Here is a 14,142-nt window from a genome sequence, read left to right as displayed (position 1 = left end):
CCTAGGTGACAGAGCGAGACTCAGTCTCAAAAAAAAAAAAAAAAGTCTGGACTTTTATTGATTTCAGAGAAAAGATATATCCTCATGAAAAATCATTACTTATTTGGAAAAGAGCACTCTAAAACAAACTGTCAAAAAAGCTTTATGGGGTTTCTTTCCCATAAATTTCTTGCATATAAGAAAAATATATTCTTGGCTAGGTGCAGTGGCTCATGCCTATAATCCCAGCACTTTGCAGGGCTGAGGCAAGCTGATTGCTTGAGCTCAGGAGTTCGAGACCAGCCTGGGCAACTTAGCAAAATCCTGTCTTTACAAAAAATGTAAAATTCAGCTGGATGTGGTGGTACATGCCTGTAGTCCCAGCTACTCAGGAGTTGGAGGTGGGAAAATGCTTGAGCTCTGGAGGCAGAGGTTGCAGTGAGCCAAGATCATACCACTGTACTTTGCATGTACATACCATGCCTTTGCAACAGATGAGACCAGACTGTCCAGCAAGACTTGGGTGCAGGAGGAGGTATTGCTTCAGTGGTGGAGGAAACAAAACAAAAACCAAAAAATCTATTCTCATCTGTAGGGCAATGTATTAAGACTACTATATACACGGCCCTATGTTAGGTTTTGGTGGTGGGTGTAACAAGTGATGGGTATAAAACAAAGTCCCTTATTTCAAGGAATTTATAGTCCAGTGTGATGAACAGGGGCGGGGTAGAATGATAACCTAATTCAGGTGTTTTTAGGGCACTGGAAAGGTGCTAACCGGATATTATGGACATTTAAAGGAAGAAGAGCCAGGGGAAATGGCATGGATTTTAGCAGGGGGTCTCTGAGGCATCTTGGAGGCAGAAGGAGTTTATCAAAGAGGCAGCTATAACTGGAGTCACAAGAGTGGGATATGGGGCCGGGCGTGGTGGCTCAAGCCTGTAATTCCAGCACTTTGGGAGGCCAAGGCGGGTGGATCACGAGGTCAACAGATCGAGACCAGCCTGGTCAACATGGTGAAACCCCGTCTCTACTAAAAACATACAAAAAAATTAGCTGGGCATTGTGGTGCGTGCCTGTAGTCCCAGCTACTTGGGAGGCTGAGGCAGGAGAATTGTTTGAACTCAGGAAGTGGAGGTTGCGGTGAGCCGAGATTGTGCCATTGCACTCCAGCCTGGGTAACAAGAGCGAAACTCCGTCTCAAAAAAAAAAAAAAGAGTGGGATATGAAGGTTAGGCAGGTACTTTTGGAATTATCATCATAGAGATGGGCACTGAATTGGCAGGAATGGAGGAGACAGCACAGAGAGAATCCACATGGAGCAAAAGGTGGGAAGCAGAATCTGGTGGAAGTATCAGTGGTGTGGTCAGAAGCCTGGGACAAGAGGCTACAGTATGAGTGGGTTGAGTAGAAATATGGGAAAAGGAGAGTTGAGAGCAAAGATCTTTCTTTTTCTCTGACATACAAGAGTCAACTTAATGGGGTAGTCCTGCCACCCGAGTCCTGCTCAGGTATAAGTCCTGGTGGTTGAAAGTTCAGCACTGCCCAGTCCTGAGATAACAGGAGTATCTTAGCAGTATCTCTGGATCTCTCCCACTAGCAAATAGGGTGTTGCTGTCATGCCATGTCTGCCCTGGGAGCTAGAGCATCATGCTTCACCTTGCTGGTTAACTTGTCCTGGGTATGGTTTCCACCACTGGAGCAATGTCGACTCCTGCACCCAAGTCTTGCTGGACAGGAGCCCTGGCATCTTGCCTAGAGCCGAGTCAGCACCTGTATCTGTCATAAACTCCCTCTCCTTAGCACTGCTTCTCCTATCATGCCCATTAGCTCAGCTTCTTGCTCACAACACAGTAGTTAGCTGTGTTCTCCTGCTCTTGGCCATTCAGATCCCTGGCCTTGCCTGAGCTGGCGAATCCTGCAGCTTCAGTGAGTCTCCCAGTGTATCCCCATGCAGGGGCTGCTTCTCGTCCTCCACATAGTGGGGACTTCTGGCAAACCGTGCCACTGAGGTTGTGCATCTATAATAGTAGGCAAGGGAGGAAAGCAACTGGCAGGGGGATTAAAGGTGCTGCCGAGAGAGGGTAGTTGGTGGCTCAAAGTCCCCAAGAAGCCAGGGAGAATGAGCTCTGGTGTGTAGGTTTGCCTCATTATAGGAAGGCACACTTTTTCCCCAGAGATAAAATAAAAAAGAGCTAACAATAAAAAATCCTTCAATGCACTATGCAGGCTCTTCACTGAGGGTTTTGCCTGTATTATTGTATTTAATACTCATACCAGCACTATCCTGAGGCTCTAAAATCGTCCCCAATTTGCAGATTACAAAACAGAGCCTGGAGCAATTCCATCACTGCCCAAGGCCACACAGGTGGTAAGGGATGAAGCTGGGGCTACATTCACAGCCTCTGAGCTCAGGCCCTCAGTGCATCCCCTTGGGAAGTGTGTGTGAGCGATGATGCAGGAGTCTGAGCTGCAGGAGCAGAAGTTGAGGGGCTGACGTTGCATGCCTCAAGGTCGTAAAGGAAAGGAAATGAGGTCACCTCCAGAGACTGGGCTTGGGAAGTTTAGTCATCTTCGTAGAACTTAACGGGAGTAGAAAGGATTGGAATGGCCACTGTGGGATAGTCAGGGGAGTTGACAACATGACTACAAAAAATGCTGGACAGCAGCAGGGACCCAGCTGGCGCTGCCTAATGTGAATTTTGTAGTGGATCCCATGAATGCAGTTTTACGTGTCTCTCCAGCAACCTTTCACTGCCCATGCACGTAGGACCACAGAAGAGCTGCAGTGCCTTTTGCTCACTCCTTAGGACTCCACACTTGATTATAAGCCTGGAAGAGCAACATCATGTGCTGATACATGGAGCCATCTGCAGAGAGGAGGATAATGGGATCCCATGGGGCCAGGGATGGGCCAGGTGGAGTGATGGAGGCTTGAGACTGGAAGACTGGAGAGTTCACTGCTGAAGGAACTGACCACAAGGAGGCCTGCAGAATCAGAATGGGGCCTGGGAGAATTGCGAGGGGCTGGCAGGCTGAGTGAAAAAGGAGCTGTTTGCAAAAACATATACGTCGATGTTCGCACATCATAGCAACCTAGGAAACAGCTACTTCCCTACTCACCTAGGGTGAGTAATAATTTGTGTCAGGCAAGAATAAGGGAATGCTGATTTTGTTCTGTTTACTACCAAGAAAACTGAGGGCTGTTCAGGCTGGTAAAACATTGGCCTGGTACAGGTCTGGTGTTTACTAACGAGGTTGTATTACAACCATACTCCGCTTTCTAAAACAGCACCCTCAGGAGAAAAGAAGTACAGTCATTTTTCTTAGGAGGCAGAAGATTTAACATTGCTTAACAATAACACTTAACATCCCTTAGCCCTTAGCCTTAGGCAACCTCATAACTACCGAGTGCTGGGAATTGTCTTTTTCCTGTGCTGGCCAGCACTCTGCCTTTATTTTGTGATGTGTCATTTAGCCTGGCAGTGGGCTGCATGGGCCTGCTTTAAAGATGACAGAGTTCCATGGAAGCACTGGGGGATGCCCCTTGACCAGAGCACCTCACCTACTCCATGCACTGTGGGGCATTTTCTCTCTGTGTGGATGGCTCCAAATTTGGCATGGAAATCAGTGTTACTGAATTGTTTTTAAAAAGGACCATCAGGCAATACACAAACAACATAGGAACCCAATCAGTCAGTAGCATATTAAGTTCCCTATAAGGTTGGCCACTGACTTCCTATAGATGGATTTATTCCTATTTTTAATTAAAAATTTAACTCCATGAATATTTCAAAGCTCCCTGCCTCTATGATGAAGAGGGATCTGGTGCCTACAGAGATGTGCTCGCCTTATTCTCCTGGCAAAAGGAGACAGCAGTGGAGCTGGTGTGATTCAATTAGGTGGACAGTGAAATCTCCAGGGGGAAAGACAAGAAAACCAGGGTAAATGTCACTGGCACTCAGAGCAGCATCTGCATACCTTTTCAGAAACCAGCAGTGCATCCCTGGCCTCTGCTTTCTGCATCTCATTAGTTTAATTTGGAGCCCCCCAACCATGGACCAGTGTGCATTGCCTGGGAGGGAGCTTTGCATTGCCTCTTTAGATGTTGAGATGCAGCGTCCCCATTTAAAAGCCACTTCCAGGGGTCCCCCTCGCATTTGTCTGAGCCCTATTTATTCTCCATCATTGCTGCCTCTGGTTGTCAGATAGCTGTAAAGGTCTGTTTGCATGTGCAACTATAATCATTCCTACCATTGTGTATGTGGGTGAGTGAACATTTTGCCAAAATTATTTCCAGTTTGAGATGCTTCCCTTTCAGCTACAGTTTTATTCTGGGGCTGGCAGAACCTTGTCACTTCACACATTTATAAAGAGCCATAAACAGCAAAAACGCACTTCCTTTGTCAGAAAACCCACACCACACTGTTTAATGCTAAAATAGACTTGTTTAGAGTCAGCCATGATAGAGCATTTCAGGGATTATTAGCAAAAACAAATAAGAGCTGGAAATCCAGAAGACTTTACGTTAATGACTATGAACAGAAGCATTGGTTGCACTACCATAAAAGGCCGATTTGCTTGACTCCTTCGCTAAGCAGAAGAGTTCTCAGGATGGACTGGGACTGTGACTCCAGTTTCCATATTCTCAGGGCCTGGTACATACTAGGTGATCACCAGATACATGGTGAATGAATGAATGAGTGAAATTTATAGCATTTTAAATGCTATTTCTGTGCTTTTGATTTGTACCCAAAAACTCCATTTCTGGACTGTGAGTGCGGATTAGTCGGGAATATATTAAATTGTTTCCAATTTTCCTTTTTTTGACCCCCTCTCATAAGAACATTCTATTTTCCACCTGCCTTAACCACAATTTCCATATACTTCAACAGTGAAAGCTAGAAATCTTATATGTAAAACAAAATTTTTGGAAACTACTGCCATTTTTAAAATGAAACAAAATATACTCATCCCTTGGTTTTGGGAATGGTTCTAGGACCGCTCCCCACCCCACCTCAGATACTAGAATCCACAGATGCTCAATTCCTTGATACAAAATGGAATCATATTAGTATATAACCTGTGCACAACTTCCCATGCACATTATATCATCTCTAGATTATTTATAATACTGGGTACAATGTAAAGGCTATGTAAACAGTTGTTCTACTGTACTATTTACAGAATAATGACAAGGAAAAAAAGTCTGTACATGATCGGTACCATTGTGACTCTCTTTTTTTTCTTGGGTATTTTTTATCTGAGGTTGATTGAATCCATGGATGTGAAACCCATAGATACTCAGGGCCAATTGTACTAAGCCAAGGAAAATAGAAACAGGAAGCTAATCACAAATGTGAAAAACTAATTAGGCAACATCTATTAAAGAAAAGAAAACAGGAAAATAAATAAAACTTTATAAAAGCTTTAAAAATACTGTATTTTGGGTATCCTGCCTAATCAGGATAAAAATGCTTCTCTGCTAGATTTTAGATTTTATTACTTTTGAAAATAAGCTATTTATAAGAGCAGATGGTCACTTTGGCTTTGCCTGTTGTAATGTTCAGGGTGTTCATTTTGTAAATCACACACAGAGGTACAGGCAACATACAATGTCAGTCACTCCATCTCTGACTTGGCACTTGAACAGCTCAGCTTTGATGAAAAAGAAGCTCTACTTGGGGTCTTTCTCCCACCCGCTTAAAAGGCGGTATTTGAAAACACTACAACTTTCTGCCTGGCATTAACCTTTCTTTGTTTCTGTTTTGGACCCCACTAGCTCTCACACTCTCACCTCACCTAACTCCCATCGTAGCTGGACTGCATGTACTCTTGGAAAAGCTTCTTCTTTGTCATGTGCTACTGATAGCAAACTAAAATTACTCTTCATCTCACCAGTAACAGCACAAGCTTTTGAGAACTGTATCTCATTTTCAAGGGTGTCTAGTTACCACATGAGTGGATCACATTAGGCCAGGGTGGCCAAGCAAACTTCTCCCACACAGTTGTTCCTTACCCACACTGGGTCTGCGCCACTCAGCAATATTTGCTTATTGCCTTGAGAACAAGGTCAGATTCTAAATCAGGCAAAAACACCTTCCCAAGTTCACATTTCTTTCCTGCTTCTTAACACCCACATGAAACTCCAAGCTTAAGATTGGTCTGCCATTCTTGTGGGTAACTCCCAGGACAGAGGATTTACTATTTTATTGTCTCTAAGCTTGGTGCAGAATGTTCGATACCATTTTTATAGCAATGGCTTAGGATTTCCATTTAGTATCCAATATTCTTGCTGACATGTTCAATTGCAATGATATACTATTTTCTCCCCTTAAAAATAACCCACAAGTGTTTCAATTATTAGCACATTTGTGAGGATGGAACTAGGGCTGCAGCAGACGGCAGTGAGGCAAAACTATAACATATTCCCCATTTCAAAGCCAGATTTTTACTTCATGTAGACTTCTCTAAAGACTTCATTTGTGGGTGAGCTGGAGATGGGAGACCCCTCTGTGACCTACCTGGGTAAGGATGCGTACTGCCTCTCCATCCCTTCAAAGCGGAGGCTGTGTGCATTCCCATCTGGACCCTTTCCAGACACCTGTGGAGAGAAAAGTAATTAGAGATGAAGATCCATTATACACCCTGGTTAGTGACAATGCATCTCGAAATTATAATCAGCGCACAAATGCTGCTGCCGCCTGCCAAAAATCAACCACGGAAAAGCAAGCAAGAACTCTGCATCGCTATAGGAATTGATGATCAAGCCACAAACATGGCATTTAACAACAAAGTCACTTCTTTCAAAAAAGGGTCACTGTCAAACTGTCTCCTTCATGTCCCCATGCCAGGAATATTCTGTAGGCTGATAGACCATTTTCTTATTTTCCTTCCTCTTCCTCTTTGTCTTCTTTTTCTTTTTTTTTTTAAAAAAACAAGATTTTAGTTTTTAGAATAGTTTTAGATTTATAAAGACACTGACCAGGCTGTATAGAGACTTCCCGTACATCCTGTATCCAGTTTCCCTCTTATTGCTAGCTTACATTAGTATGGCACATTTCTAACAATGAATGAATCAATATTGACACATTATTGTTAACTTACGTCTGTAGTTATTTAGATTTTTAACTAATGCTATTTTTATGTCCCTGGAACCCATCCAGTATCTTACATTTAATTTTCACACCATTATAGTTCCTTCTGGCTGTGAAAAGACCTTATTTTTAAAAGCACCTTTTCTGGCTGAGTGCAGTGGCTCATGCCTGTAATCCCAGCAATTTGGGAAGCCAAGATGGGTGGATCACCTGAAGTCAGGAGTTCGAGACCAGCCTGGCCAACATGGTGAAACCCCATCTCTACTAAAACTACAAAATTAGACGGGTGTGGTGGTGCTTGCCTGTAGTCCCAGTTACTCAGAAGGCTGAGGCCAGAGAATCGCTTGAACCTGAAAGGTGGAGGTTGCAATGAGCCCAGATCGTGCCATTGCACTCCAGCCTGGGTGACACAGCAAGATTCTGTCTCAAAATAAATAAAATAAAATAAAATAAAATAAAAGAACCTTTCCTATAAAACCTTTCTTTACTAATAGGGGTTGGTGACAACCAATTGTCTACTACACAGCATCCATGATGCCCCTCTGACCACAGTGAACGTTAGTTCTCTCTCTTAAGAATGGCCATACAGAAGCGATGAAAATGTTTTCTAACTAGAGTTGGTCTTTATTGTTTTTGTCCCTTCCTCTGTGTCCCTGTGTTTACCTCCCTTGGAGTCTTTTCCATCAGCCTCTGAGATTCTAAAGGGCAGTGACTGGCCCCAGTAGGTTTTCAATACTGTGTGTTGGCTTTTTGAATGAATATTGTATCTCATCCTTCTGTAGCTATCATACCAACCAAAAACAAGTTGAACACATAACAGGTATTTAAAAGTACTTGATGACTGGCTGATTCCCCACCTGTTCACCTCACACTTGGTATCACATGGACCACTCATGTGCTTGCTTTTGCTCTTGGGTAGCCTTCATGCATGGGCATGGAAGGAGTAAATAGAAAACTTGGACTATTAGGTGGGGAAGAAGAGATTTTGCCAGTAAGCAGGGGAAGTAACAGTGTCAAGGTCAGTAGGGAAAACTTTCCTAGGTGGTACTCAACCACCTGGAAATTATTTTCTTCTTACCCAAAGTCCCAGCTCTCCATACAACCACCATTCCATCCCAGCTTGTGCAGAGTGTATATATGGGATTGGGACTATCGGGAGAGATGTTGCAAAGCAAGTATATATAGGCACTTAGATGATGAAGAAAGACTATTTTTGGTGTTTAATTATTGTGGGAGGACCTTTAGAGTGTGCCTGTAAAACCTCTTTATATATCATTAATAGGTGGAAAAGGAGACACTGGGGTTATTTGAGAGGGTAAGAGTCCAGTGAGCTATGTAGGTAGGGATGAAGACTGTATATCTTGAAAGCAACCACAGACAGACAGATTGAGAGTTTTCTGCACTAGGATAAAAGCCTTGGTTTAAATTTCTCACCTTTTACCAAAACCAGAGGCAAGGATGGTGACAGACACGGAATAAGAAAAATAGAAAAGACAGGGAAAAAGTGAAGGAAAGAAACATTGTCCTTACCCACCTAAGGTTTGCTTTCTTGTGTGTGTAAAGCTGTTTCTTATGGAGAGAGAATTCCTGCGAATACCAACACTATGCTGAAGGTTATTAATTGTGGTTATTGGAAAATTACTATGCTTATGTATCCCTAGTATAGCTCTGGACATTCCAACTGAGCTTTTTATTGCAGCTATAAAGTTCCAAGTTAATAGTTTTAGCACTGTTATCCAGAACTGTCCTGGCATAATGATATCAGTCAGTATTCTGTTGCCTTGAGAAGACCACATGCCTGTTGCTGTTCTGGTGCCTTGAGGAACAGATTATGTGTGTATATATATACACACATAATTATATGCATTATAATATATGATTATGCATATACATACATACAAATAGACAAATATATATAAAATATACAAATAGACATATACATTTACATATAATATTCATATATGCATATATTTGTATATTTTATATGTATATATGTATATTTGTATGTATATATGTATATTTTATATATATATGTGTATGTATATATATATAATATATACACATACACCTATTAAATATACCCAACAGCATATAAAGTTCTATAAAATGTAAGGTGATCCTTATTCTTAAGGGATTTTCTCTCTTGTTGGGAAAACAGCATTAGAAATGAAATAAGAATGATATAGGACAATGTATTACAAAGTGCCATTCAGGACATCATCAGCAATGGCACAGATGAGGCCTGGAGGTGTCAGGAAATACTCCGTGGAAGTTCCAAAACTCGGGCCAGGCTTCAAAAGATAGGCAACATGCTTGCACGTAAAAAAATTATTCTGTCCTTCACTAATTGTGTATATCTTTGTATGTTTCTCCATTGATATTGCAACATCATTAATGTAGTCATTCAGTGTATTCAAAGCAATGAAAAACTACAGCCCCTCTTCTCATGGAAACAGGCCTGCAAACAATTATGGTACAATGAGATCACTGTAGAAGTCTGAGGAAGGAGGCAGTGGGAGTCTGCAGGAATGGATACCAAAGTCCACCTGGGAGAGATGAAGACAGCGGTGTGTGGGTGTTGAAGCTCCATCTCAAACCTAAATGTGAATGAGGAGGAGTGTTTCTAGGGCAGAATGGTGTAGGAGGAGTAGGATAAGGCATTCAAGTAAAGAGAACAAAAGTGAAAAACCATGGAGGCGTAACAAAAGCAGTGTTTTCAGGGAATTTGAAGATTTTGGAAAGATGGAAACGGGGTATGAAGAAAAGAATACTATCAACTAGCAACTGTACTACTGGTGCTACCATTGTGGCTTTTACTGTTACCACCACTGTAATTTTTAAAAAGAAACTAGTTTTTAGAGCAGTTTTAGGTTCACAAAAAAATTAAGAGGTGGTATATAGATGTCCATATGGTCCCACCCCAATGCATGCATAGCCGCCCTTATTACCGCATTCCCACTCGTGTGCTACGGTTGTCACAACTCACTAACCTACATCGACACATTATAATCACTCAAAGCCTATAGTTTACATTAGGGCTTTTTCTAGGTGTTGTTCATCCTATGGGCTTGGACAAATGTATGACGGCATGCATTCATCATTATAGCATCATACAGTGTATTTTCACTGCCATAAACATCTTAAATGTTCTGCTTATCCATCACTCCTTCCCCCAAGTCCTGGTAACCACTGATCTTTTTACCTTCTTCATAGTCACTTCCAGAGTGTCACATAGTTGGGATCATACAGTATGCAGTCTTTTCAGATTGGCTTCTTAGTAATATGCATTTGAGTTTCCTCCTTGCTTTTTCATGGCTTGATAGCTCATTTCTTTCCAAGGCTGAGTAATGTTCCAGGGTCCAGATGTAGCACAGTTTATTTAGTCATCCACCTACTAAAAGACATCTTGGTTGCCTCCAAGTTTTGACAATTATGAATAAAGATGTGAACATTTATGTGCAGGTTTTTGTGTGGATGTCAGTTTTCAATCCTTTGAGTAAATACTAAAAAAGACGATTCCTGGATCATATGGTGAGACAATGTTTAGTTTTGCAAGAAATCACCAAACTGTCTTCCAAAATGGCAATACCATTTTGAATTCCCACCACAATTCAATGAATGAGAGTTCCTGGTGAATGAGAGTTCCTGGTGAATGAGAGTTCCTGGTGAGTGAGAGTTCCTGGTGTTCCACTTCCTTGTCAGTATTTGGTGTGCTCAGCATTCCCAATGGTAGCCATTCTAATAGGTGTGTAGTCATATCTCATTGTTGTTTTAATTTGCATTTCCTTGATGACATGTGATGTAAAACATCTTTTCACATGCTTCTTTGCCATATATGTATCTTCTTTGGTGAGGTATCTGTTGAGGTCTTTGGCCCATTTTTTATTTCAGTTATTTTCTTATTATTGAGTTTTAAGATTTCTTTCCATATTTTGGATACTTCATTATCAGATGTGTCATTTGCAAACTTTTCTCCCAATCTGTAGCTTCTCTCCTCATTCTCTTGACAGTGTCTTCCACAGAGCAAAAATTTTTAAATTTTAATAAAGTCCAGCTTATTAATTTTCTCTTTCACAGATCATGCCTTTGGTCTTATATCTAAAAAATCATCCTCAAACCCTAGGACATCCAGATTTTCTTGTATTTTATCTTTTAGGAGTTTTGTAGTTTTTAAAATTATTCTTGCCACAACATGGAGGGTTCAGTGAAGGTCTAAGCCAGAAATGGTAAGAGCGTAAACTAGAGGGCTTTTCAAAGGGTAAAGACAAGAGAGTATTATTAGGATTTCAAAGAGATAAGATGAATGGGATTGACTGTAGGTTAAAGGGAGTGATGTATTTAGAGTAATGCCCAAGTTTCTGAGCTTAGCAACTACATGGTTTTGGTAACACTCACCAAGACGGGAATAAAGAACAGCTTTGGGGAGTAGAGGTGGGAGGAGGGAATATTTAGATATATTAAACTTAACTTGGGACATTCAGTGGAGATATTTGATAGTTGAGTATAATGTTTGCAACTTAGAGAAGTCTGGACTAGAGATGTAGCATTGGGAAATGTTCAGCATAGAGATGGTACCTGAAAGCTTGGCAAAGAATACCCAGGAAGAGTCTATAGGGGCCAAATAAAAGAAAAGACATGCAATTAGAAGAGAGAACATAATACTATTCTTAGGAATACTGTCATTTAGGGGGCAGGCCAAAAACATTGACCCCAGAAGGAAGTCTGAGGAAAAGAAGTTGGTTCAGAAGAAAACCAGGAAAGTGTATTATTATAGAAACCAAGAAAATAATTCCATGAAGGAAGTGATCAACAGTGTCAAAACAGTCAAGAGCTTCAGTAAGGCAGGGACTGTGGTGTATACTGTTAGTACACTTCACTCAATCCACCCTTCTTGTAGAGTGTCATTTTGAATTACAGAGCCTCTAAAGCTATAAACTACCTTTCTCTGGATTCCCCTGCAGCCAATGCACTGGCCTGGTTTAAGTTAGGCCATAATGTTTGGGAAATAGAATTGAGGCAGTGGCCACACTTGTACTGTTTATTATGGCAAGAATGACTAAATGAGAGGTATGCTTGGTTTTCCTGTGGCAGCTTTGGTGGCTGTAACGTTGCTAGTTTTGAGGGTGAAATGTAACTTTTGTAGTTGTTTTTAGAACCGGTGGCAGGAGAGGTGGCTTCCTGATTGTGGAACCTTCCTAATCACAGTGGCTCCTGATATGAGCATTGTGTCTCTGTAGCCTAAAACTTCCTCTATAGAAATGGCAGCAGCTACCCTGGTAGCTCAGTTCTGCAGTGTGGCTTGGAAAATCATTCCTGAAAGCTTATCCAATAATTTTTTTTCTTTAACTTCCTTCATGGTTCTATAAGCTCATTACTATGGTATAATAAATTTATTCTTTCTTAAGCAACAGTATATACAGTTATCTGCAACTGAACAGTGACCACTACACAGTCTGCAAAAATATTTTTTGGAATTGGCAATGAGATGGCGATTGGTGCTTTATTGAGAGTGATTTTGGTGGATTGACAGGGAAAGAAAGCCAGACTCTATGGGGCTGAAAACAGTTTTCTAGTAAATAAACAACTACTGACTGTACTGTCTTATGCTGTCATGCTTATGGAATGGGATTAATACTTTCAAATACGTAAACATATGTTAGTGTCTCCTATGTAGAGCAACACGTGAAGTACTATAGGATGTAGAGATGAGAAAAAGTCCTCTCCCTCAGGAACACAATGCTAGTTAATGAAAAAGATGGGGATATATTTCTGTTCCATTATTTTTTAAAAATTGATTTAATCATTTTTTTCTCCCTTAAATGATTTTTGTGGAAAACAAACACATACATATTTTAATGGCATATAGAGCTATTTTCTCTTCTATTTTTATCGACATTTGTGTATGCTATTAAATATATTTAAAAACATGATTTTTAATGGCTATGTAACATCTCATTATATGGATAAATCATAATTTATGTAATTTACTTCTATAATTTGATCAATTTTTAATATCCTGGTTAGAAATGGTGGCAATATAGATTAGTCTGTTAGGTACAAATATTCTTGCAAAGAGCTGCAAATGGAGGATAGGAAATTGCAGAGAGAGGGTTGCTGAAGGGAAGCCAATTATAAGAAGTTGTGGTTAAGTCCTTAGGAAGTCAGACGACTTAAAGAGGGAGTGAGGGAGAGAAAACAGACACAGGCATTTATAAGCTCACTTCTCATTTTTCTCTGTGCTCAACAAGCCTCAGAAATATTCCTGCTTGAAGAACTCCTTATTAGGTAATTTCCCTCATCACAAAAAAATAAGGTCAGCAGCTTCCATCCAATTAATTTTTTTAAATCCCTTTATCTTACTTGGTATCATGCAGGTTTTTTTTTAAATGTAATGACCTAAATATATGTCTGATAGAAACAATCTTGACTTAAGCCATAACAGAAACCCTGCCTTTTATACAACAGTGTAATGTTAGAACTTACGCCTAGATTTGGGGCATATTTATCTTTCTTTTACTGATACAGCTCAGGAAGTGAAACTTCAGAGAGCTTATTCAAAACAATTTAAAGTGCTCATACCTTGGTGCGCCTTGCACGTGGTGACCCTCTTTGGCTGGGTTATGACAGCCTGTGACAAGCCTATCAGGAGGGCTTGGTGTTTGGAAGGAATGTTGAATTAATGTGCTTTTAGTCCATGGGAGTTCCCCCAATTTCATTCACTCAATGCCTGCTGCCGGCTGGGGTGTTAAGAGCCTTGTTTAAATAAAGCTATTAGTCTTTTCTCTACAAAAGCAAAGAGCTTGCTGCTTACATTCAGGGTTCCTTAAATTAGTATGTATTTCTAGCCTGGCATTGCTAGAATCAGCAGTTTCATAAAGCAGTATACTAAAGAGGCCATTTAACCTCCCAATATTCCCCATTTGTAGATTAGTGGCAGAGGAGAAGATATAATGCTTTTTCAAACATTTTTTAACAATTCATTAAAAATAAAAGAATAAATTACACAAGATTTTTCTGCAACTGTCTGCTGATGAAAGGTGGAAACAATTCAAAATTAACATGTTTT

At 40.7% G+C, this 14,142-nt stretch overlaps 1 protein-coding gene across 5 annotated transcripts in view; it reads right to left on the bottom strand.

The window, feature by feature from the left end:
• The window catches only part of PARD3B (par-3 family cell polarity regulator beta), a 1,139,106-nt gene that overhangs the window by 90,807 nt on the left and 1,034,157 nt on the right, over positions 1–14,142 (bottom strand). For all 5 annotated transcript variants that reach the window (XM_002749672.6, XM_035305418.3, XM_008999274.5 and 2 more), the window contains one exon: positions 6,504–6,583. In XM_002749672.6, coding sequence (XP_002749718.3) covers positions 6,504–6,583 — 80 coding nt within the window. The remainder of the gene's footprint in view (positions 1–6,503; positions 6,584–14,142) is intronic.

Source organism: Callithrix jacchus, chromosome 6 (assembly GCF_049354715.1).
Source record: "Callithrix jacchus isolate 240 chromosome 6, calJac240_pri, whole genome shotgun sequence".
NCBI lineage: Eukaryota > Metazoa > Chordata > Mammalia > Primates > Cebidae > Callithrix > Callithrix jacchus.
This window is presented reverse-complemented; position numbering and strand designations above follow the sequence as displayed.